This window comes from Wasmannia auropunctata, unplaced genomic scaffold, assembly GCF_000956235.1.
Source record: "Wasmannia auropunctata unplaced genomic scaffold, wasmannia.A_1.0 LD334385.1, whole genome shotgun sequence".
Taxonomy (NCBI): Eukaryota; Metazoa; Arthropoda; class Insecta; order Hymenoptera; family Formicidae; genus Wasmannia; species Wasmannia auropunctata.
The window spans coordinates 509,778-531,543 of NW_012028505.1; the positions used below are offsets into that span (position 1 = coordinate 509,778).

Below are 21,766 nucleotides of genomic sequence, written 5' to 3' on the forward strand. Positions count from 1 at the left end.
ATTGCTCATATATAATCATATATAAGTGATTAAAAATATACATATATAATTATATACGAACAATTTTTCTTTTCTTCAAACTTGATTTTTTGTAAAAAAAAAAACAATATAAAAATTATTTTTTAAATTATTTTTTATGTTTCCTTCTTTATTATCAATTTTGTATTAAAGAATAATTTTCGAAAGGAAAGAAATCTATATGGACATATTTTGCATATAATTATATGTAAAACTTTTTTTCCCGGGAGTGGAAAGAATTTATTAATAAATTTCTGTTTCTGAAAAGTTTGACCAGATTTTAAGAATGTATTTCATTATCATTAACCTTTAAAATCATGTATTTCATTATCATTAATCTGTAAAATCATGTATTTCATTATCATTAACCTTTAAATTAAAAGAGAGTTTATATGGTCTGAAATAATTTGCGTTCCAAAAATTTCAAACTTGTTAAAATAATTTATAACAATAAAATGGTCTCAGAGGTACATACATATTATATAAAAAAATAAAAAAAGTCATGTTATTCTTGATGCATATCAAATATTTTTATTCATTTGCATTAACTATTTTTAATTAAAAAAAAAAAAATTTTCGGAACTTTATTATCAAAATTTTGGCATTCTATATGTATGTACAACATATAACTTAAAACATACTTTTTTTACGCGGCCACGTAATAATATAAACTTTCTTTATTCATATATTAATATAAACTTCCTTTATTCATAACTGCATTCAAGAATTCACGAATTACATCGTTTTATCCTTGTCATTCATCAAATATTAACTAAAGACAAAACGATATCTATGCACCCAGGTGAAATTTCTGGAACGCAGCCCCACGCTTTTCTCCGTTTGCGAGCCCGCCAATCGCGCGCGCTCAACGGCGTGAAGTTGCGCGCGGTCGCCGCCGGAGCGAGTTGTTGACGCGCCGCGCGCACGCAAGGCGCAGGCAGGTTCACGCGAGTCGGATCGCGTCCGGTCGCAGGCGTGCGTGTGAATCCGGTGAATCACGCATCGCGCGTGTGGACTTGTAGAGTGCGGACTGGCGCGTAGGACTGGAGTAGGGCGGACGAAGTGCGGCGCGAGGAACCACCGCGTGTCCGTTTTTGCCAATGGTGGAACGAGACTGAGAACGAGGCAGGCAACAATCGTGCGGGAAGGATGCCGACAGCGATGCACGAGGGTGACCATGCTAGGGCGGCCGCCGCCGCCGCCGCCGCCGCCGTCGCCAACACCGTCGTCGACCATGCCGAGGAGCACAGGCTGCGCACCGGGACCGACAGCTTCCCGAGCATCAACGAGAGGCCGGTCGACGACATCTCCCTCGAGTTCTTCTACAAACCGCACACGATCACCCTGCTGCTCATCTCCATCGGCGCCGTTATATACTCGGTGTTCACCAGGTAGCCTCACCCGCGGCCCTTCAGTCCCTTCAGTTCCCCTCGCGGATTACGCGAATTATTATCTCGCATTTCTCTCGATCTTCTCCCTCGCGTTTTACCTTTATGCGACGTAAATACATACACACCATTCAATTAACGTACCACGTGACGCGAGTGGCTGGATTTTTCTGAGCGCAATTACATTTATATCCGTTACGAGCAGATTAGTATCTAATTTCGATAAGATAATTCTCTTATTCCGCTGAACTTGGCGACGATAGTATAGAATATGTATTATGCTTTCAATGATGCAACCCTTGTATGTTATTATATACAGGAGGATCGTGTTTTTCTTTTTATGCGCGAGAAAACGCCGGTAAAAAAGAAAAAAAAGTTTATTGTAATTTTCTCTGATTGTGAGATAAATTTTATAGATTTTTTCCATGATACAAATATATGCAAGTAATTCTATATAAATATTCTGTATAAACGATTGTAATCTGTCCTTGGCCTGTCTATTATAAGCCATTCATGCTTTTGTTTGACTTATATTATGTATTATGTAACATATCGTTGCACCATCAATTCTGCTTAATATTTTTATACTTTTGTTTATACAGCAGTTCTAATCATTGCCAGAGATTGAAATTGAGTTTGATTAGGCTTATATTATTAATTCCTATTTTTTAATGTAGCAGATATAGAAAAATATGTATCAATTATGTTTTTATCACGGCTGATAAAACGCAGGCAGGTGAACTTTGCAACTTGGATTACTCTAGTTTCGGTTACCGTTTATAATTCAATTGGCGAGAAAATTTATATAAATGTAATTCACAACAGTCGCACACTATTGTGTCACACTATTGCGTCGGAGTAAGTATGGTACGCGTTACGCATTTATTACTTATCTAAAAAAAAACATCTCTTTCAGAAATACCACCAATGTGGAGGACAACATGTGGGCGGGCATGTTGTGCGTCGTCTTCTTCTTCCTCATCGTATCTGTCTTGACATTCCCCAACGGTCCGTTCACGAGGCCCCATCCCGTGGTGTGGCGGATAGTATTCGGCTGCAGCGTCCTCTATCTGATGGGCCTGCTGTTTCTGCTGTTCCAAAATTACGAGACGGTCAGGAGGATCCTGGTGTGGGTGGATCCAGGCTTAGCTTCCTTCCACATCGACATGGACAAGGAGTACGGCGTCAACTGCTCGGACGTCACCGTGGAGAAGATCTGGAATCACCTGGACGTGTTCGCACTGGCCCACTTCCTCGGCTGGGCCTTCAAGGCCATTCTGATACGCCACCTCGGTATCCTCTGGGCCATCAGCATCATGTGGGAGGTGACGGAGATTGCCTTTGCTCATTTGTTGCCCAACTTTATCGAGTGCTGGTGGGACGCGTTGATTCTGGACGTTCTAGTGTGCAATGGACTTGGTATTTGGGTCGGCCTGAAGATTTGCTCCATATTGGAGATGAGGGAATACAAGTAAGAACTCGGTTTCAACCTTCAGATTTGAATATCTTTCAAATTTTATCTTTCGTAATAAAGAATTTACTTTTTTCATGCAGAAGAATTTCATTTCTTTTTTTGTAGAAAAATATTTTTGTTTTACAAAGGAGAAAGTCTTTTTCCTTCTTCTTAACGAAAAGCATTAAAGAGTACTGAATACTTTTACACTTGTCTCCTGAATACAGGTGGGTCAGCATTCGTGACATCGAGAGCACCACTGGGAAGCTGAAGAGAGCAATGTTGCAGTTTACTCCTGGCAGTTGGACATCTGTCAGATGGCTGGATCCAACTTGCACGCACATGCGACTGGTCGCTCTGTGCCAGCTAGTGATATTCTGGCAGGTCTCCGAGCTAAATACGTTCTTCTTGAAGCACGTCTACGAGTTTCCGCCATCCCATCCGTTCGTCGTGGCCAGATTAGTATTGATCGGCGTCATAGTCGCGCCGTCCGTTAGGTGAGCAGAAAGGGCACAATGAATGTGGCATTCAATGAAAATGAGATTAGCTGCCAGATCGTAGAAATTTTGAGCGCTTTAGAATTTTACATTTGAGTCATATGAATGTCATATTGAAATTTCGAAAATTACTTGAAGATGTTGTATTATTAAATATTATACAATTTGTGTGAATGAATAATATTGTTATATGATGCCATATTTTTTGAACAAGAGTATAATTGATACTTCAAGTTTCTAATCTAACTTTATCTTGCATATTACTAAATTTATCTATTTATTAGTATTTATTAGTATTAAGTATTTTAATAAGCATTTGTTGTCATAAACATGTTACAGGCAGTATTACATGTACGTGACTGATCCGACGTGTAGTCGAGTGGGAACTCAATGTTGGGTTTACGGAGCAATCATGGTGACAGAAGCTTTGCTGTGTATACGCCATGGCGCGGCCCTGTTTGAGCGCACTCAGGCTCTCAATATCCTCCTCTGGCTGCTATGCCAGTCTCTAGTCTCCGTTCTCTGCGTCTACGGCTGCGTTTTGTGGCATCAGTACTTTGAGGTAGGTACAAACGCGTGTTTCAGATTTTTAGATCCTCTTCTTTAAACCTCCGGAAGTAGGATTTTTAGGAAAAATATTATAGTATTTCTACCGATTTCATCGGAGAAAATAGGAAAGGAAACGAAAGATGATTGTATAATAATTTCAAATGGAAGTGTCGTATAAATTTCTCGTTTTTTTTTTGTTTCTTTCGGCGCAAACTTACATATACAGTGATTTCACGTGTCACCTAGATAAGCGTTGTTCGTCAATAGCTGATTGATTGTTGTAACTAACTCTTGTTGCTCCTTTCAAATGCATGGCGCTGATCACTGCAGACGGGAAAGAAAGCCACTATAAGACGGTCTGTCTCCCATTTGAACAAGTTTGACACGGATGTAAGCGGTATGTGTTAACGGATTGCGCATCGTACGATGTTGCGATCGCTTGGTGGTTTGCAACAATCTACTGAGTTTGCGACACTTGATTAATCATTTGTTGCCGATTGCGTTTGTCCTGTTACTTGCCACTGTCGATCATCCTGACATTTCGTGATTTGTTCATTGTATAATATATCCTAGCTCGGCTATTTTATTTTTATCGATGACTTGAATAATAAAAAATAACGATCAAATCATCCGGATAAATCACAGGATTATTTACGACGGCCAGATGTTTTTATCCTGAATTTCTGAAATTTAAGATTTCAAATCTTTGAATATTAGATTCCCGAATCTTGGATTCTTGCATTCTCGATTTCTTGAGTCGTGAAACACTCTAATTTTTAAATTTCTGAAAACTAAACCACTCTTTTATATTCTTAGTCTTTTCTTTAAATTCTAAAATATACATATTTCTTCAAAAATTAATCTTATGTGGATGACTTAAATATTTTTTTCCTTTTAATTATATTTTATCCCCATGTGTTATGTAATTCTGTTTTTCCCATTCTATGTCTATTATGTTTTCTAAATCGAAATAAATTCAAAAAATTTCTCATTCAAATGTCACAACTCAGTCGACATTGGAGCGAGTCCGATGTGTGCTATTACATACGATGTATCTGTACATTTCAGGGAATATGGCTCGTCGTACGAAATCCGTGGAAGAGTTGGATAAGAAGAAACTGTGAGAGAAAAAGTGAAGAGAACCGTTTGATGGTGAACTGTGGACACTAATTATACTTTCTAGTCGAATAGGGCAGTCGCGCGTAAGAGTGGGATGGATGATGACGCGTGTGTGCGATTGTTTTGATTGACGTGGTATGAGTGACCTCCAAAGCTGTTATTACTTTTGTTCCTCAGAGTGAATGGAGAGCGTTGTTATTACCGGAACCGCGGACGCTCCAATTTAGCGTACGGTCAAAGTTCGATGTGAATTCCGCGTAAGAGCTGTTTACCGATTGCGTATTCGTTCAGCAATTACGTTGTTCGCGCTCTATTTTCTCTCTAACGTTAGCTTATAATGTTAATTGTGACGTTACCTCGCAAACGACACGCTTGCGGCAACGTGTTCATCGCTTTTAAAACTTTTAAGACACACGTTTCTATTGTACGTGAAATGAGAATCTCTTTATACATTGAGGAATACAGAAGCAAAACGCATGTTTTCAATTTTTTTTTTTTTTTTTAATAGACTTTAGAGACAGCATCAATTGCGGATAAAACCGCGTGGCGAAACTGACGCTCGGTGTTTCCAATTTCGATTTCAAAACTGCATATCGAAGACGTTTATACGCGAACATCTCGCACGGATATAGACGAATCCGAGTTTTGTTTCCGTGTCCCGTTTCGAGTAGCCCGCTTCGCGGACGACTTCGCCCGGGCCGACCGGCTCGTCTGCTGGATCGCAACGTCCGCGGGTGTGCCCGTTCAGTTCGTATTTTCCGCGAACAATCCCTCCTCCTTCCCCCCTCCCCCCCCCCTCACTCCGGGAGCATCGCGGTCTCCTTGGTCTCTATGTACGGGAACACGCTGCAAACGTCGTTGGGCGCGATCTGCGAGCCGAGCGGGCAGTTCCACGCCTCGGCGAGGAGCTTGTCGTTCGACGCGGCGACGAACACGCGGATCCGGCTCGGCAGGTCCTCGCTCTCGTGCACGGAGACGTACGACGATGCGAGCGGCGTCTTCGTGCAACGCGTCTGCAACGAGAAGAGGGAGACGTTGATCATCTGGGACGACTCGGCGGACGGTTAAAAGTTTCGAGGAAACGACCGTGATCCTCGCGAATCCTCGGACTTCCGTTAGGCCTTGCGTGTAATTAACAAATATAATTAAATTATATTGGAACGATTCGACCGATCGATCAATTAGTTAAATTCCATTTCGGATCTCGGAGCGGATTTTCTAGTATTGTAGACGCATGGCTTCAGGTCCGCAGGATTCTCCGGGATGCCCCGCGGGCCGAGAGAGGGGTCACTCCCCCCCCTCCCCCTTCCCCCTAAACGAAACTGCTGTTAATGTAAAAACGAACTGTGAGAACAGTACCTGAGCGTAGGCGAGGTAGAATAATTGGTCGGTGCGGAGTTGTATCCACGGTAGTCTCTTCGCGTCCGACCTCGCGAGAGCCAAAGTATCATAGGCTAGTCTGAGTCCCATAATTTCAGACAACCGCTCGTTCAAGGTCAACCGCGGGATCTAGAAATATTTACACATGTCGACGTTTCGCGTCTGCGAACGATTCAATAAATCAAGCGATACGCAAGAAAAGCACCACGTTTATTAAATTTTATTGCACGGAATCTTTCTGAGAAAAAAAAATCCTCTCCCATTTTGTTATTTATCGTATCTTGCAACGAGGAAAAACTTATGCATTATGGGATTAAGCGTTTCTCGAGCAATGTAACTTACCCTAAAGGACACTGTTTGCTCAGTGAAGGGTAAAGTTATGTTCATAAGTCCTTGGTACAGGTTCTCCTTTTGGCAGTTGATGTAATCATCGAAATTAGTGTCTGTGAATACATTCTCGTACATCAGGGAATCCTGAGTATTCCTGGTTTGGTTCCAGTAGTGTATACCTGTTACAAAGAATGTTTCGGATAGCCAAAGAATTAAAAAAAAAAAAGAAAAACGTGATTCATATTAATTTAAGTCAATATTATGCAATAAGCTTCTATTTTAAAATATTTCAATATCGTGGTCCTTGTAATTTACATTAATTTATTTAAATAAAATCTCAATTTTCTATTTTTTTTAAATTTTAATATGAATACTATCGTTGCATAGTCTAAGAATGATAAGAAAGTTTTTTGAAAAATATTCGTAGTTATTAATGATTTATAAGACTTCTGGATATTTGTACGATTAGTACGTTGTAATTGTTTACCGTTTGTATCGAAATGATGGGCGATCTGATGAGCTATTAAATTCCCAAGCGTTGCCAGCAGAAGATAATTGAAAGATAATTCGTCGTTTATTAAGGACCAATCGATGATACCGTAAGGAATGACGATAAGATTTTGAGTGTAGATTACTCGAGCCTTCGACTGGAATGGTGTAGCGTAATACGTCCAACTGTTAATGTAATTTATAGATAATAAAAACTTAGAGAGAGTCCAAGAGTCGCATTTTCTAAGTCGAAGGGTTTAAAAAAATTGGAAATATAAAACTCCCGAAGTTAAACATAAAGATTTTGATTTAAAATTAAGCTTTATACGAGTCTCCTTGTGGCAATACAATAATTTAATGAAATATATGAATTTGTACAGTTTAAACATCGAAGATTTGAACCTATTTAAATTAGATTAATTAATTGATCGTGAATTAATTTGTCTTATTTACATTTGCTTTGGATCGCCAACTTGTCGTCTTAATTCGATGTACATTAGAACTCTGTATCTTTTTAGTAGAATCATCGAGTTTTCAAAGTAATTATCCGTCAGACGTTTCTGAAATTCGATTGTATCAATATATAGAGCGTAATTAAAATAACTAAGATACACGTGATCTTTAATTATATGTCAAACACAGGAAATAAATCCAGAATCTAAAGTAACAAAAAAATGTATAGTACATTAGTCCAAATGTGTAAATTTCATAAAAACACGTTATATTCATATAACGTTTGTTTCTTGTTTTTCACATTCTAGATTTTCATCTCCTATGAGTTGCCTTCAATATCGATTTATTTTCAATAAAATAATAGCGACGAAAAATATTTTACCTCTGATACATTATATACGCTATATAGCGAGTCTCTGTCTTTGAAATAGGAAGCAACAGGTAGTACGAGCTTCAGGCTGTTGATCTTTTTTAACAATTCTTCTCGTCCTTCCTTTTTCGCCCATAGCGCTTTTTGCGTTTTAATCGATAACACTTGTTTCAACTCGTCGAATGTCTTTTCCATCTATTAATATAATTTGTAAATTCAAAAAATTTGACATTTATTTACACTTCATATATTTTATTTATACTTGAAGTTCGCTTACCATTCTATTCATTTGTATTATTTCGTGATCGGTAAATGACGATATGTACAAACTGGACGCTTCCAGCTGTAAAAGATAGGTAGCCACGTGCAGACAATGATCCTTCACATTATCGTGTTTCGGCAAGACCAGCTGTAAAAAATCCATTTCAATAAAATTTCAATAAAATTAATGATAATTTTTGTCAATATAAAATGTAAAATTGTAAAAAATAATTCTGTTTATTAAATTATTTATAATATACTTTTATATTTATTTCATTTAAATTTATATATGTATTTTTATTTTATTACATTTGAAAGCGAAGTATCTTAACGTGTAATTTACCTCGTGATAAAGCTTGTGCGCGTATAATGCCATTATCGCATTGTTGAGACCTATACTATCCTTTTTAGCATATTCTTCTAGTTTGCGTAAACCTTCAGTCAATGCGGCATGGAAATAAACTTGAACACTCTCGTTAGTCATCATGCTCATATCTGTTAATGAGTGAATTAATAGCGCCCAATTTATCTGCGAAAAGTCGAAGTGAAAGCAATTAATTAAGCTGTTAATGCAATTCTATTCTAATTTCTTAGATTACAATTAAACATTTAATTTCACAATTTTTTTTTATTTACAGAGAAATCACTGAAATTCTCTGCGTTTTCACTTACGAGAGAGCCGCTGTTTTGCAACTCTTCCAAACTGACTTTGCTGTAATTGTTCATCAAATATGTTTCTCGTATTTCACTCTTGGACGGAAAATTCTGTGCAATCAATTAAGATAGCATTTTATTAATGAATTATATAGATTAGAATTATATTAGGATTATATTAGAAGCTATCCCTGATGAAAAAAATTTTCATATCATATTTTTTAGAATTTCTTATATTTTAAATTTATGAAGATTTTAAAAAACATATTTTAAATTTCTTTAAATTTTATATACTATCTTGTGAAATTATAGAACTAAAAATCTTAAAATCATATTTCAAAATTCACATAAGTATATATAAAGAATTCTAGGAAAGGTGTAGACTTTTTCAGCATTTCTGAAAAATATATCAACTTATAAAACATCTGAGAAATTTTATGTAAAAATAATAAAATTTATGTAGAAATTCAGGAAAATTATGTACAGAATTCTAAGAAAATTTTTCACTAGGAACGGCAGAGATTTAGTTACCGAAAAGTACTCTTGCATTAGAACGGAATCGATCACGTGAATAGTTTTTTCTATGTATTCGGATTGTACATTTTCATTATATTTCCATTCTAAGTAGCTGTCATTTAAATTCTTAAAAACATTAAGCTCAGTCAGCGCTTTCCTAATAGATCTCATAAATTCGCTCGTATCATTCTGTGAAAGAAGAATAATTATTTACTTAATTTTTACACATGTTTTTCTATTAATTCATTTTATTAACTGTTTAATCTATATTTTATAATTATCTATATTTCTTATCTACTTTTCTATTACGAATTTCAACAGAAATTTATTAACAAAAAAACATTAGCTAAATTAGAAAAATTAAGAAACTGTAAAAAAGATTTATAAAATCAAAAGCAAAATTGTTTTTTATTTCTTATTTCTCATTTCACTATTAATAAAATTCAATTTTTTAAATGTTCTTGTTAATAATTAATTTGCAATATGATAGTTTAATCGATTTATACCTTGCATTTTTTATAATTATTGTACAAAATTTCGAGATCCACGTGCTGTCCTTTCGTCTCGAACGTGTCCTTGAAGCACGGATCCTCCACGTATTCCGCTTTGAAAGGACTCTCATATGTCGTAGGACCTATCTTTAACGTGAAACTGTTCGGACGATATTCATCCAATTCTGGCACGACGTCAAATAAAAGAGCGCTGCGAAGTAATCCTAATTTATGATAATTTCAACGAATTTTTTTCAGAACTCACCTGTGATGTAATATTAATTGGGCGATTAAATTGGTGAAGCTTGCGTATTTATCAGGCCACGTGTCAGATATATAGAATTCTCCTACATTTTTTAATGCGTCATTTGCTGCAATAAAAATTGATCAACAACTGACAATGCTTATTCTTTATAATTTTATTATTTTTACATTCACGTGAATCTTTATCCAAAATTATTGACTATTTATTAGATATAAGCTTGATATCTTTAATTTACCCATTCTTATTCTTTCACTGAAATTCATATTTCTTTCGTATTGCACACAGCTGTCGTAATACGTCGCGAAAGTCGAATTCACGTTCGACTCGCGTTTCTCTTTTAACATCTGACCTAAAATTATTTGAAGCACAATTATAATAAAATGAGATATACATAAAAATATTCAATAATTATTTTCAATAGCTAGTTAATTTTTTTCTGGAAAAAAATAATGTTTCCTGACTTGTATATATCTAACAATGAAGTGATCGACTTAAAATTATTTAAAACAATTATCACGGAAAGAGATATGCAAAAATATTCAATAATTATTTTCAACTGCTAATCAAATTTTCTTTTAATTAATACTTTCCGATATGACTTGCATATATTTAATAATAATAATGAAGCTATTTGAACTATCAATAAGTGATTAATAATTTATTAGCGATTATCAAAATTTACTGGTGATTCGTTGGTAATTCCTAGCTCTCCGAACTAGATCTCCGTCTATCAGCTGTGGGTTTGCTTCAAAACCACCACAAGCGTACTCGTAGAAATCGTCGCAAGGATCGGCCGAGTGATTCATGTAGGACAGCATCCTGCTGGCAATCTGCTTGCAGTGTCCTGTCTCGCAAACGCTCGTGTTCTCGTTAGGAAGTGTGGTCCTTGCCGTGGTCGCAAGATTCGTCTCGTAATTTACTGGCAAGGTGCTGATTGTGTGATAAGAAACAGAAGTATTCGTGTTGATATAATTGTATATGGAAGATACGCTGTATTTCTCCATTCTATCAGAAGTCTCATTGTATTTTTCAGTAGTAGAACTCTTTATACTCTTTATACTCGTTTCATTCATTATGTCTTCAGTTTTCTGTAGAGTTAAATATTATTATAGACATTAATATAAATTTCACAGATTTGATAAAATCTATACAAAAGTTTAATTATCTATCTATCTATATAAAGGTCATATATTAAATATTAATTCCACAAAAATATTGATATAAAAAGTTAATGTATAATATAAAAATTAATTATAGCTATTTCTATGTTAAAAAAAATATAGAAATATATATATTAAAAGTATAACAAATTAAAATTATCTATATAAAAATTGATATTGAATATTAAAAGCAAAATTTCAATTTCAGTGTATTAAATTTATGTTACGTTTTTAACATTTGTAGAGAACTTCTCATCCATGAGTGGAGTATAATTTGTTGTGGCAGGGGAGGTCTCTCTCGTTTCGGTCTCATTAATTAACGTCGAATTGTACTCCGTGACTGTAGATTCCTCATAATTTAAGTGTTCCATCTCATCAATTAATTTTGAATTATACTGATCTGTGACTGTAGATTCCTCATAGTTTAAGTGTTTTGTTGTATAATTTTCAGTATCTCTATTTTCCTCAGGGTCTGATTGAGTTGAAGTAATAATATCACTCGTTACTTCGAATTGCGAATTCTCAGAATAATTATTTTTATCGGAGGAATATTTAGCACTTGTGCTTCCTGCAAGATCAGTCCGAAGATCCGGCGTTGTGGAAACTGTGACATTATCGACATCAATTCTTAATCTCTCATATTTTGCAGTAGAATTCTCCGTTAACAATGTTGGAGTTGCAACATTATTAGTCACGAATTCGACTTCTGATTTATCCAAGCTGGAATATCCACCAGTAGTATCGCTTGCAGATTCCTTAGCGGATTTTGAAGTCATAACGTCCTCCATAATATCGACAATTGTAGCGTGTTTCGCAGTGGTGCTAACGACTGGTCCATTTGATGATATTGAATCATTATCATCGGTCACAATGTCATGTGGCAATGTAGTCAAGCCGATGCTCTCTTCTGTAGATGTTACATTTTCTAGGATCTCCTTCGTGGTGTAGTCTTCTTCAGTATCTTCTTGAGAAGATACAGAAGCAGGCGACTTTACTTCCGTTACATTCATCTTACTTTTCAAGCGCTCGAAATGACGGGATCCTTTAACATTTTTCTTCAAAGGGGCTTCAGTAATGACACTGGTATCTTCTGTTGATCTGTTTTCCACAATGGATGTAATTACCGTTTTTGGGATTATCCGAGTTGTTAGAACTGTTTTGTCTATCGTTGATGTAACTGTCGTGATTGTCGCCTCCTTTGTGCGTTCTTGAGGATAATGCTATATTCAAGATACCCAATAAAATATTTTAAGGGTATAAGTAAGTTTATTAATAATAAATATAAAAATGTAATAATTATATATAATAAATTTAAAATGATGTTAAACATTTCAGAAAATATCTGATTAAATTTTTAAAGATATACATATTACTATTATTTTAGTTTTTCTTTGATAGAAATTTTTTGCTTAAAATGTTTGTGTCTCAAGATAATTGAATCAACATAATTAAGAAAATTACGCGTAAAATTTGTAACAGAAACAAGTTTGTAACGGCTTCTGTGAAATTTCTTTAGATTTATTAATAAATAAATCGCCTTTCCTAGTTTTGATATATTTTTCTTGTATATCTACAATTTGTCTACAATTATCCTCGACAGCATACCTGTGGTTCATGTTCGATATGTGAATCCTTGTATCCTCTTCGGTTCTGCATTTTCCAGGGTACGCAGGCGAGGATAAGGATGAGGCATATGAAGAAGAAGATGAGCAGGGCGATGAGGCAGCTTCTGTACGACTGATCCCGTTGAGCGGCCTCGCCTTGCTCCCGATTGTTAATCTCATACGTTTTGCGACACGGCATGATTCCTTTGACTCGGTTAACTAAGCAACTACATATAATTCGCAACGCGCAACTAAGAAAGCGTCGATTCTACATTATGCAGTAGCATATAAGACCGTTTGTACTTAATCTTCGAGAGACCGATTGCGGTTTCGCGCTGACCGCTTCCTTTCAAATATCGCAAGTATTATCACAAGATAGTAGCTTGCACAACAGAGTGATTGGATTGGTTTTGAGCTGGAGGTATAAACCCCACGATCTTTTTCATGCGAAAGAACACTTAGGCGCTACATATAAATATTAATTTGCGTTTAAGTGGATAAATTAATATGGACAGGATTACTTATAGAGTTTTAAAGTTGGAGGGAATGCCGCGATTAATTCGTGATTCGAGCGCTAGAGGAAAGACTTCAGGGATAGAGTTACAATACAAGCTTTGGCTATTTCATAAAATTGATATTTCTTTCTTAAAAGTTATTTTACATCTTTTGCATTTGTGACTTCTCGTCTTATTTTTTTAGAGATTTATCATATTTTATAACAAATAAATTAAAAAGATGTCAAATACTTCGTTACAGCTCTGATATCGTACATACGATCTTGTAATATCGTAATTAAAAAAATTCAGCGAACGAAAGTGTTCGAAAGGGTAGACTCGTTCCAATTACATCAGTTTATATCTACTAACTGTGCCTATACGAGACGGGTTCTTTCATAGAAGAATCAAAATCGGCGACACCGAAGTATCTTCGATGTGCGCGCAAATGTATACATATATATAAGTTACTTATATCAATAGAGCATTTATAATACAATTATCACAGATATGTAAACTACAAAATACCGTACGCGAGAATATAAAATGCAACTTGCGTCTTCGCCGCCGATGATCCCATTGCACATGCTACGACGATTCATTTACGTCCTAATTGATGTACAATTTAAATACGAATCAAAAATATATATATACGCGCGCGCGCGTGTGTGTATGCGTGTGTATGTATATGTATATATTGCAAAACTCTACTCGCTCGCGTGGGGCGAATAGAAATCCATGTTGCGCTTGAAATCGCTCTCGAAATCCATTACTGGCGAGTCGGATCGCTCGTTCAATTCACCGCCGGTCGACTCGACTTTCAAGACGGGAGGACCCTCCGTTTTTATGCTGGATTCCTCGTCGAAACTCTCAGATTTGAATGTTTCGGAGGCGATCTGCAATTGAGAGAATTTAATATGATCACAAGACACAAAGAAAAAGAAAAAAAAAGACGCAAGATTCAAGATTAAAGACAAAAATTGTAAGTAGAATAATTAGAAGCAGGAAGATTAAATTGCGATCAAAAAGTGAAAGCAGAAAGTAATACACTGAGAAGAGAGCGATCTAAGATGTGTTAATTACTTTTCTTTCCATCTCATCAGCCTTAAGCTTTTCTAATTTCTCCTTGTCGGCAAGCGGGATTGCAGTCTTTGATATTGTTTGTCTCTTTGGGGTGGGCTTCCTCGGCTTAAACGAACCGGACGCTTTTTTCGGTAGCTGCGAGCTCGTGTGCTTCTTGGTCTCGCTCGATTGCTCGCAATTGTGAGTAACCAGCTGCTCCTTGGTCTTAAAGGCCTGCCATGTAAGGATTTTAATAGTCAGCCGTCGAAGAACTATCCGATTAGAGTTTTTCGAGTGAATCGAGAATCGGGACTCACGTGGGAGCAGATGTCGCACTTAAGGCTGTGCTTGTTCATCTCGTGATGCTTGAGAGCTTGCGCCCGATGGAAGTTGCGATTGCAGTGGCTGCAACTGAACCGCTTGACATTGCTGTGCGTCAGCAGGTGCCGCTTGAGCTTGTCCGGCCGCGAGAACTCGCTCATACAGCCCAAGTAGTTGCGGAACGGGCACTTGAGCCTCTTCGTCAGATCGTGGATCAGCATGTGCCGGCCCAGTCGATCTTTCCGCTTGAATCTGGCTGGGCAATCCTGCATTTTCAAATATATAATATTAATCAATAAACAATATGTAGCCATATTTTAGTTTGTATAAATTGTCTATGCTGTTAAAAGAAAATATTCATATCTGAAGATTATAATTTGCAAAATAATCTATGTGCTTGATTGCGGAAATTGCTTGGCATTTTACTAAACATATTAAATTTTTTTTTTACGGTTTTTACTTCCACAAGATATATCCATTTTTTGAAAACACATGCCGAATATTATTAATGCAAAAGCCCTAATTATACTCATGTAGCTATATTTCAGTTTATATAAATTGTTTATATGCTGTTAAAAGGAAAAATTATCTATTTGCTTGATTGCGGAAATTGCTTGGCATTTTATTAAACATATTAAATGCGCGGTTTTTACTTCCACAAGATATATCCATTTTTTGAAAACATATGCCGAATATTATTAATGCAAAATCCCTAATTATACTCATGTAGCTATATTTCAGTTTATATAAATTGTTTACATGCTGTTGAAAGGAAATATATATCCATATCTAAAGATTATAATTTGCAATATAATCTATTTACTTGATTGCGGAAATTGTTTGGCATTTTATTAAACATATTAAATACGCGGTTTTTACTTCCACAAGATGTATCCATTTTTTGCAAACATATGCCGAATATTATTAATGCAAAATCCGTAATTTTATCATCATTGTAATTATTCTTATTTACCGGACACGTGAATGGTGTCTCCTCGCTGTGTATCAGCTTATGATTGGCCAGATACTGCTCGGTCTTGAACGCCTTGCCGCAATCCTCGCAGGCGAATCTCGCCGACGCCGAGTGGGTCTTGAGGTGGCGGCGCAGGAACCTTTCGATGAGGAAGCTCTTGCCGCAGTGCAGGCACGCGTAATTGTGCGTGGTGGTCTCCTTGTGGTGCTGCAGCGCCTCCAGATTCGAGAATGACGACTTGCAGGTCGAGCAGCAGTAATACTTCTCCGTGGTCTTCTGCTTCTGGACGGAGTGGACGTACTGATGGCGACCGAGGTCCGACAGGGTGCTGAACACCTCGCCGCACACGTGGCACCGGTATTCCGAGCACTTGTGGCTGCGCGTGTGCTCCAGGAACTCCTCCAGATCGGAGAACATCATGCTGCAGCTGCTCTGCACGCACTTGTACACCTTCAGCGCCAGATGCGAGACGATCAGGTGGCCTTTCAGAGCTTTGTACGAGTCAAACGTCTCCTTGCAGAACTGGCAATGGTACGTGCGATCGATGCTTCCGTCCGGAGGCGCCTAATAAAGTCGTTTCGGAAGAATATAATTAAAATGATGTATAAAAAGTAATGGTAACGAATGAAAATGAGAAATGTCGATATTATTGAGTGAAAAAATATATTCAAATTAAATTAAATTTTGCTCAATGTCCTTTGTGCCTTAAAAATATAAAATTATTGTAATATTTCAAACAATTGATTACAATACGGGCTATAAAATACAATATAAGGTTTTCTTTAGAATAACCTTATATTACAAAATAAAAATTTTTATTCTTGCAAAAATACATTTAAAAATTCAAAAGTAGTCTTAATATATGTATAATTAGTTTAATGACAAATTTCTTACCTCTGGTGGTAACGAATGAATGGCGGTGCCAGGCCATACTTTGTGCGAGGACATGTGCTTCTTCACGTTTGACTTCTGCGCGAATGCACGACCACACACCACGCACTGATAAGGCTTTTCTCCAGTGTGAGAACGTTCGTGCTGTTGCCAGTAGAATTTTTTCGCAAACTGCTTGTTGCAGTAACCGCATTTATACTGCAATGAAAGTAATCAGATGTATCTTAATATAAAAATGAAAAAGTTTATATTAATCTCTGTAATTTATATATTTTGTAGTATTAATTTATTAAAAAATTGCATTTCAGAAAATTATTTAAAGCAGATTTAGTTATATTTGTTATTATAATTAAAGCGTCTCATTAAAGATTTCATTATTTAATTTATAATTTAATAATTTAATTATTACGATTTCAAGAATTAATTAATTTCATAACATTTCAGGACATTTATTATAGTTTAATTTAAAATTCATAGAATCAAGTTTTACAATTTTTACTTTTTGTTTTAATTAGAAACGGAAAATCACGAACATAGTAATACCTTTAAGTTCTGCATTCGACTAATGCCATTTTCACCAAGTGAATTCTCCTGGAGGGATGTCTCGTTGTTCTCGAGAGAGGATTCGTTGTCCTCTAAAGGCGGCTCGTTGTCCGCCAGGGATGGCTCGTTGTCCGTCAACGAGGCGCTAAGATGCTCGGACTGGCTCGAGGCGTCCTCCTGCGAGCTGATGTCGTTTTGCAGTACCGTCGGTACCTCGCACGAGTCCTCCCTCGTCGCCTCGATGGCACCGAAAGCGTCCAGATTCTCCGTACTCAAGATGATCGGCACGCTGAACGTGGAGTCCGTCATGAAATAATTGGCGGCCTCCTGGTCCACGCTGCAACAATTGGATCACAGATTCAAAAAAGGATGACTGCATATTAAAGAACGAAAGATCGTTTATAGAAGCAAGGAACGATCTGTATATTCAAGGCGGTACAAAAATATTTAGTTCAAATTTAATAAATAATATTTTATAATTGCAATTATCAATGGCGACATATACCTAAATAGCATGTCTGTTTCTTCGAGAATAATAGGTTCTCCAAGCTGAAAGGTTTCCTGCGAATTGTACTGCGACTCATCTTGAACGACATCCTCCACGTGCATCACCTGACTCTCGTCGTTAGTTAAGAACTGAGTCAAGTCCACCGTTTGCTGCTGCGTCCTCTGGTGCGCCCTCTTATGGAGTACGAACATCTGGAGCGACGTAAACTGGCTCTTGCACTTGCCGCATTGGAATATATCTTCCTCATCCTGATCAATCGCTGGTGAAGATATGTTGGCGTTAGTTATTATAACGAATATGTAAGGTATAATTAGAAAATATTGTTACACATTAAATAGTTTTATAAGCAATATCTGTTATCGTAAATATAAAAATGTGTCCCTCTTTTCAAAACAATTAGCTAATATAGATCAAACAAAAAATGGAATATACGTTTTCCAATGCGATAAAAAAAATACTGTCAGAGCTATTTATTCAGAAAATCTACTTTCATAAGACATATACAGAGAAGTCAGTTCTATAAGAGAGCATAATTAAATATACTTCAAATTTGACGCTGTTAATATATTGAGAACACGGGCTGTGCTCCAAAAATCACTGCCAGCCAAAATCTATATCTATAGTTACATGTACTATATATATTTTCAGCACTGGCAATGAATTTTGGAACACAGGCTCAATCATTAAAATTTAAATTTGCAACTTACTTCAATTTGAGTGTCAAATTGGATTGTTGAAATAACAATCTTTTGGTAAGCGCAAAATTTGAATTGAATTTAAATCATATTTTAATTTTTTGTTAAAATATGTTTTAACAATTTTGACAAATTTTAACAGAGAGTTTTGTATTAAAACGTGTATTCTATCCCCTGCCTAATCTCTTGTTTAATTATCAAAAGATAATTACGTAAATTTATGTAAATGCAAATATTTGAAGCATATTTCAAAACAAAATAACATAATTACAATACACAAATATACACAGTAATTCGTACTTAATGCAAAAAAATGCTTCAAAAATAATCTATGTTCAAACCAAAATTATACAAACAGATTTGTTGAGGATTTAATTTTCCTCATTTAATAAACTTAAAAAAAATATTCAAAGCAGGGTTGTACTATATATTTCAAGATTACGTTTATATGGATAATTTACGTTATGTTGACACGAATTTCTTTTCTTTTTGTAGACAATGCAGCAATGTAAATTATTATAAATTGAAATACAATAGAGAATTATTATAATTAAATACAATAGAGAAAAAAGTAATTTTAAAATTGTTAATATGTATCCAATCGTGAACTAAATGAGGGGCAACTAAAATTGCAAAACAGAATATAATTTGACCATCTCTAACGAAAATTTGAAATTCATAGATTAATTGTTTACATAAATGATACGTTACACAGATTACATACTTTACATTTTATATCTGTAATGTAGATGTAATGTTATTTATATTTTATGGGTAAATCCTGATTCAAAGTGTTTGCTTTTCGCTGTAGCAGTTTTACTATAATATCTACATTTCTATCAATATAGATCAACTATAATCTTTAATTTACTCTTTATCTTTTTCTAAAAGTTAACTACAAACAGGCATAAGTCTTAAAACCATAATATATTTCTAACATCAGGTCACATCGAGACATGTTATATCTTACTGCACAAGAAGAGTACTTTTCGAATAGATCTCTTAATTTATTAAAACTCAGAAAGAAAAATCTAAATAACCCATGTTCATCACAGACATTCTCTTCTTGCTTTTGATTCCAGATTCACCCTTTGAAACATTAACACACAATATAGAATTCTGTACGCAATGAAAGAATATCATGTAATAAAAAAAATATGTTGCCTGATAATATCTATTCCTCGCGTATAAGAATAATATATACCTGACTGTTCGACTTCTGCTATCAAGGTTTGCGAGTCCAGCAGGGATTGCACAGAGGAGCCGTCCAGCGAGACATCTGTAAAATCATCAAATAATTAAACAAAATATTAGCTACGTGCGCCTCGAGATCATGAAACAGGATATTCCAAAAGCACAAAGCGCAGACTGTTACATAAAATAAAATGCATCTAGAGAATCAAGGATTAGGTCAGTGGCGCCTATATATTTTCTATATACCCTTCAAACCTCAAAGATCCGCACTCTCTACGACGAGACCCCATTACCTTCGCTCACTATTGCAATATACATCACTGATTTCAACACTGCAGCAAGTTAGCAAAGTATTGGCCAAGTGAGCTCAAATAGATTCCAGTGTTCAGATTTACTAAACGATTCTGTTGTTTGGGTCAATATGAAAGATATAGCTCTGAAAGATATAAAAGGGATCTAAATGGAGAAGAAATAAAAATTTTTCACAGAAAAAAGAAAACCTTACATTAACAGACAAATCGTCAAATACGGAGGAAAGTCTTTAAATAAAATATCAGTAAGAAATATCAAATGCTACATTTTGTTCAAATAGACCCCAATGGAACAGCACAGAATTAAAAGACCACTCAAATAGATTCCAGTGTTCAGATTAACTAAACGATTCTATTGTTTGGGTCAATATGAAAGATACAGCTCTAAAAGAGTCTAAATGGAGAATAAGAAATAAAAATTTTTCACAGAAAAAAGAAAACCTTGCATTGACAGACAAATCGTCAAATATGGAGGAAAGTCTTTAAATAAAATATCAGTGAGAAATATCAAACGCTACATTTTGTTCAAATAGATCCCAATGGAACAGCGCAGGGTTAAAAGACCACTCAAATAGATTCCAGTATTCAGATTTACTAAACGATTCTATTGTTTGGGTCAATATGAAAGATACAGCTCCAAAAGAGTCTAAATAGAGAATAAGAAATAAAAATTTTTCACAGAAAAAAGAAAACCTTGCATTGACAGACAAATCATCAAATACGGAGGAAAGTCTTTAAATAAAATATCAGTGAGAAATATCAAATGCTACATTTTGTTCAAATAGACCCCAACGGAACAGCGCAGGATTAAAAAGACCACTCAAATAGATTCCAGTGTTCAGATTTACTAAACGATTCTATTGTTTGGGTCAATATGAAAGACAGCTCCAAAAGGGTCTAAATGGAGAATAAGAAATAAAAATTTTTCACAGAAAAAAGAAAACCTTGCATTGACAGACAAATCATCAAATACGGAGGAAAGTCTTTAAATAAAATATCAGTGAGAAATATCAAATGCTACATTTTGTTCAAATAGACCCCAACGGAACAGCGCAGGGTTAAAAGACCACGGAGGAGAGTCCGCACACACGCACTCCGCTCGGTGCGGACCGAGCACATCGCGAAACACTGTCGCGCGATTGCGAGACGAGTCGGGAAGGAGACGACGACCACCACCGGTGTCCCCGGTGCCGACGCAGGCGGGACGACGCGGCACCGCGCGGGTTGTTGACGTTTCCGGGATCGGTGGCAACCCCGCCTATCTCTCCCGCTGCGGACACGGACAGCGCGGTCTCTCTCACCTGTCAGTGCGTCGAGGATAGACTGCGCCATGTTTCGCGATCAGCACACGGTCATCGTCAGCGGAGGCGGACTCGCAGCACCCGGGAGCGCTCCCCCTTAGCTCGCGCGGCGACTCGGCGGGACCCGCCGGGACCGTGACACGACGAGCATCATCACCATCATCGCCACCACACCATCACCACCACCACCGCCGCCGCCGCTCTCGCGTCCCCGTCGCTGCTGCTGCTGCCGATGTGACGGCGCCAGCGCACTGATCGATACCTAACCTCAAAGCGCCGCGACATCGCGGCGGCGCCGCCGCGGGACGCTGCTGCTGCGCCCAGCCGCCCGCGAAAAGTCCGCGAACGCTGCCTGCCGCAACGCGGGTGGCCGTCGGCGCCCCGAGGATGATCGCCGTCGGTCGCCGGATGATCGCAACCGCCCGTTTGGGGTGTACGCGACTCTCGCGAACGCAAAGCCAAGCGAACAAACAGCT

At 36.8% G+C, this 21,766-nt stretch overlaps 3 protein-coding genes across 3 annotated transcripts; 1 reads left to right on the forward strand and 2 right to left on the reverse strand.

The window, feature by feature from the left end:
* The first annotated feature begins 964 nt into the window (after positions 1 to 964).
* On the forward strand, positions 965 to 5,492 carry LOC105458711 (phosphatidylserine synthase 1). Its single transcript, XM_011704225.1, has 6 exons — positions 965 to 1,409; positions 2,323 to 2,877; positions 3,087 to 3,356; positions 3,696 to 3,918; positions 4,236 to 4,302; positions 4,974 to 5,492. The coding sequence occupies exons 1-6, from the start codon at positions 1,168 to 1,170 to the stop codon at positions 5,027 to 5,029; spliced, it is 1,413 nt and encodes a 470-aa protein (XP_011702527.1). The 5' UTR covers positions 965 to 1,167; the 3' UTR covers positions 5,030 to 5,492.
* Positions 5,493 to 5,586: 94 nt separating this feature from the next.
* LOC105458710 (membrane metallo-endopeptidase-like 1) lies at positions 5,587 to 13,337 on the reverse strand. Its single transcript, XM_011704224.1, has 16 exons — positions 12,999 to 13,337; positions 11,621 to 12,613; positions 10,916 to 11,321; positions 10,469 to 10,582; positions 10,234 to 10,339; positions 9,984 to 10,179; positions 9,493 to 9,666; positions 8,980 to 9,072; positions 8,651 to 8,836; positions 8,324 to 8,455; positions 8,059 to 8,241; positions 7,677 to 7,783; positions 7,222 to 7,409; positions 6,747 to 6,913; positions 6,384 to 6,533; positions 5,587 to 6,037 (listed from the first exon to the last, which is right to left on the reverse strand). The coding sequence occupies exons 1-16, from the start codon at positions 13,194 to 13,196 to the stop codon at positions 5,822 to 5,824; spliced, it is 3,609 nt and encodes a 1,202-aa protein (XP_011702526.1). The 5' UTR covers positions 13,197 to 13,337; the 3' UTR covers positions 5,587 to 5,821.
* A 257-nt stretch (positions 13,338 to 13,594) lies between these two features.
* LOC105458712 (zinc finger protein 341-like) lies at positions 13,595 to 21,464 on the reverse strand. The gene is made up of 9 exons (XM_011704226.1): positions 21,291 to 21,464; positions 19,689 to 19,763; positions 17,787 to 18,048; positions 17,282 to 17,618; positions 16,742 to 16,936; positions 15,848 to 16,411; positions 14,871 to 15,140; positions 14,575 to 14,787; positions 13,595 to 14,387 (listed from the first exon to the last, which is right to left on the reverse strand). Exons 1-9 carry the CDS (start codon positions 21,319 to 21,321, stop codon positions 14,199 to 14,201), a joined length of 2,136 nt encoding a protein of 711 aa, XP_011702528.1. The 5' UTR covers positions 21,322 to 21,464; the 3' UTR covers positions 13,595 to 14,198.
* Between the last annotated feature and the right edge of the window lie 302 nt (positions 21,465 to 21,766).

Excerpts from the sequence above, each read along its gene's own strand:
- LOC105458712 (XM_011704226.1), bottom strand. The coding sequence starts at position 21,321 with ATGGCGCAGTCTATCCTCGACGCACTGACAG. Across the intron at positions 16,937-17,281 it reads GTCGAATGCAGAACTTAAAG|TATAAATGCGGTTACTGCAA; the intron begins GTATTACTATGT and ends CTTTCATTGCAG. Across the intron at positions 16,412-16,741 it reads TTCATTCGTTACCACCAGAG|GCGCCTCCGGACGGAAGCAT; the intron begins GTAAGAAATTTG and ends CGACTTTATTAG.
- LOC105458711 (XM_011704225.1), top strand. The coding sequence starts at position 1,168 with ATGCCGACAGCGATGCACGAGGGTGACCATGCTAGGGCGGCCGCCGCC. Across the intron at positions 3,919-4,235 it reads TGTGGCATCAGTACTTTGAG|ACGGGAAAGAAAGCCACTAT; the intron begins GTAGGTACAAAC and ends TGATCACTGCAG. Across the intron at positions 4,303-4,973 it reads GTTTGACACGGATGTAAGCG|GGAATATGGCTCGTCGTACG; the intron begins GTATGTGTTAAC and ends TGTACATTTCAG.
- LOC105458710 (XM_011704224.1), bottom strand. The coding sequence starts at position 13,196 with ATGCCGTGTCGCAAAACGTATGAGATTAACAATCGGGAGCAAGGCGAG. Across the intron at positions 10,340-10,468 it reads CAGTGAAAGAATAAGAATGG|CAAATGACGCATTAAAAAAT; the intron begins GTAAATTAAAGA and ends TTTTTATTGCAG. Across the intron at positions 6,038-6,383 it reads TCTACCTCGCCTACGCTCAG|ACGCGTTGCACGAAGACGCC; the intron begins GTACTGTTCTCA and ends TTCTCGTTGCAG.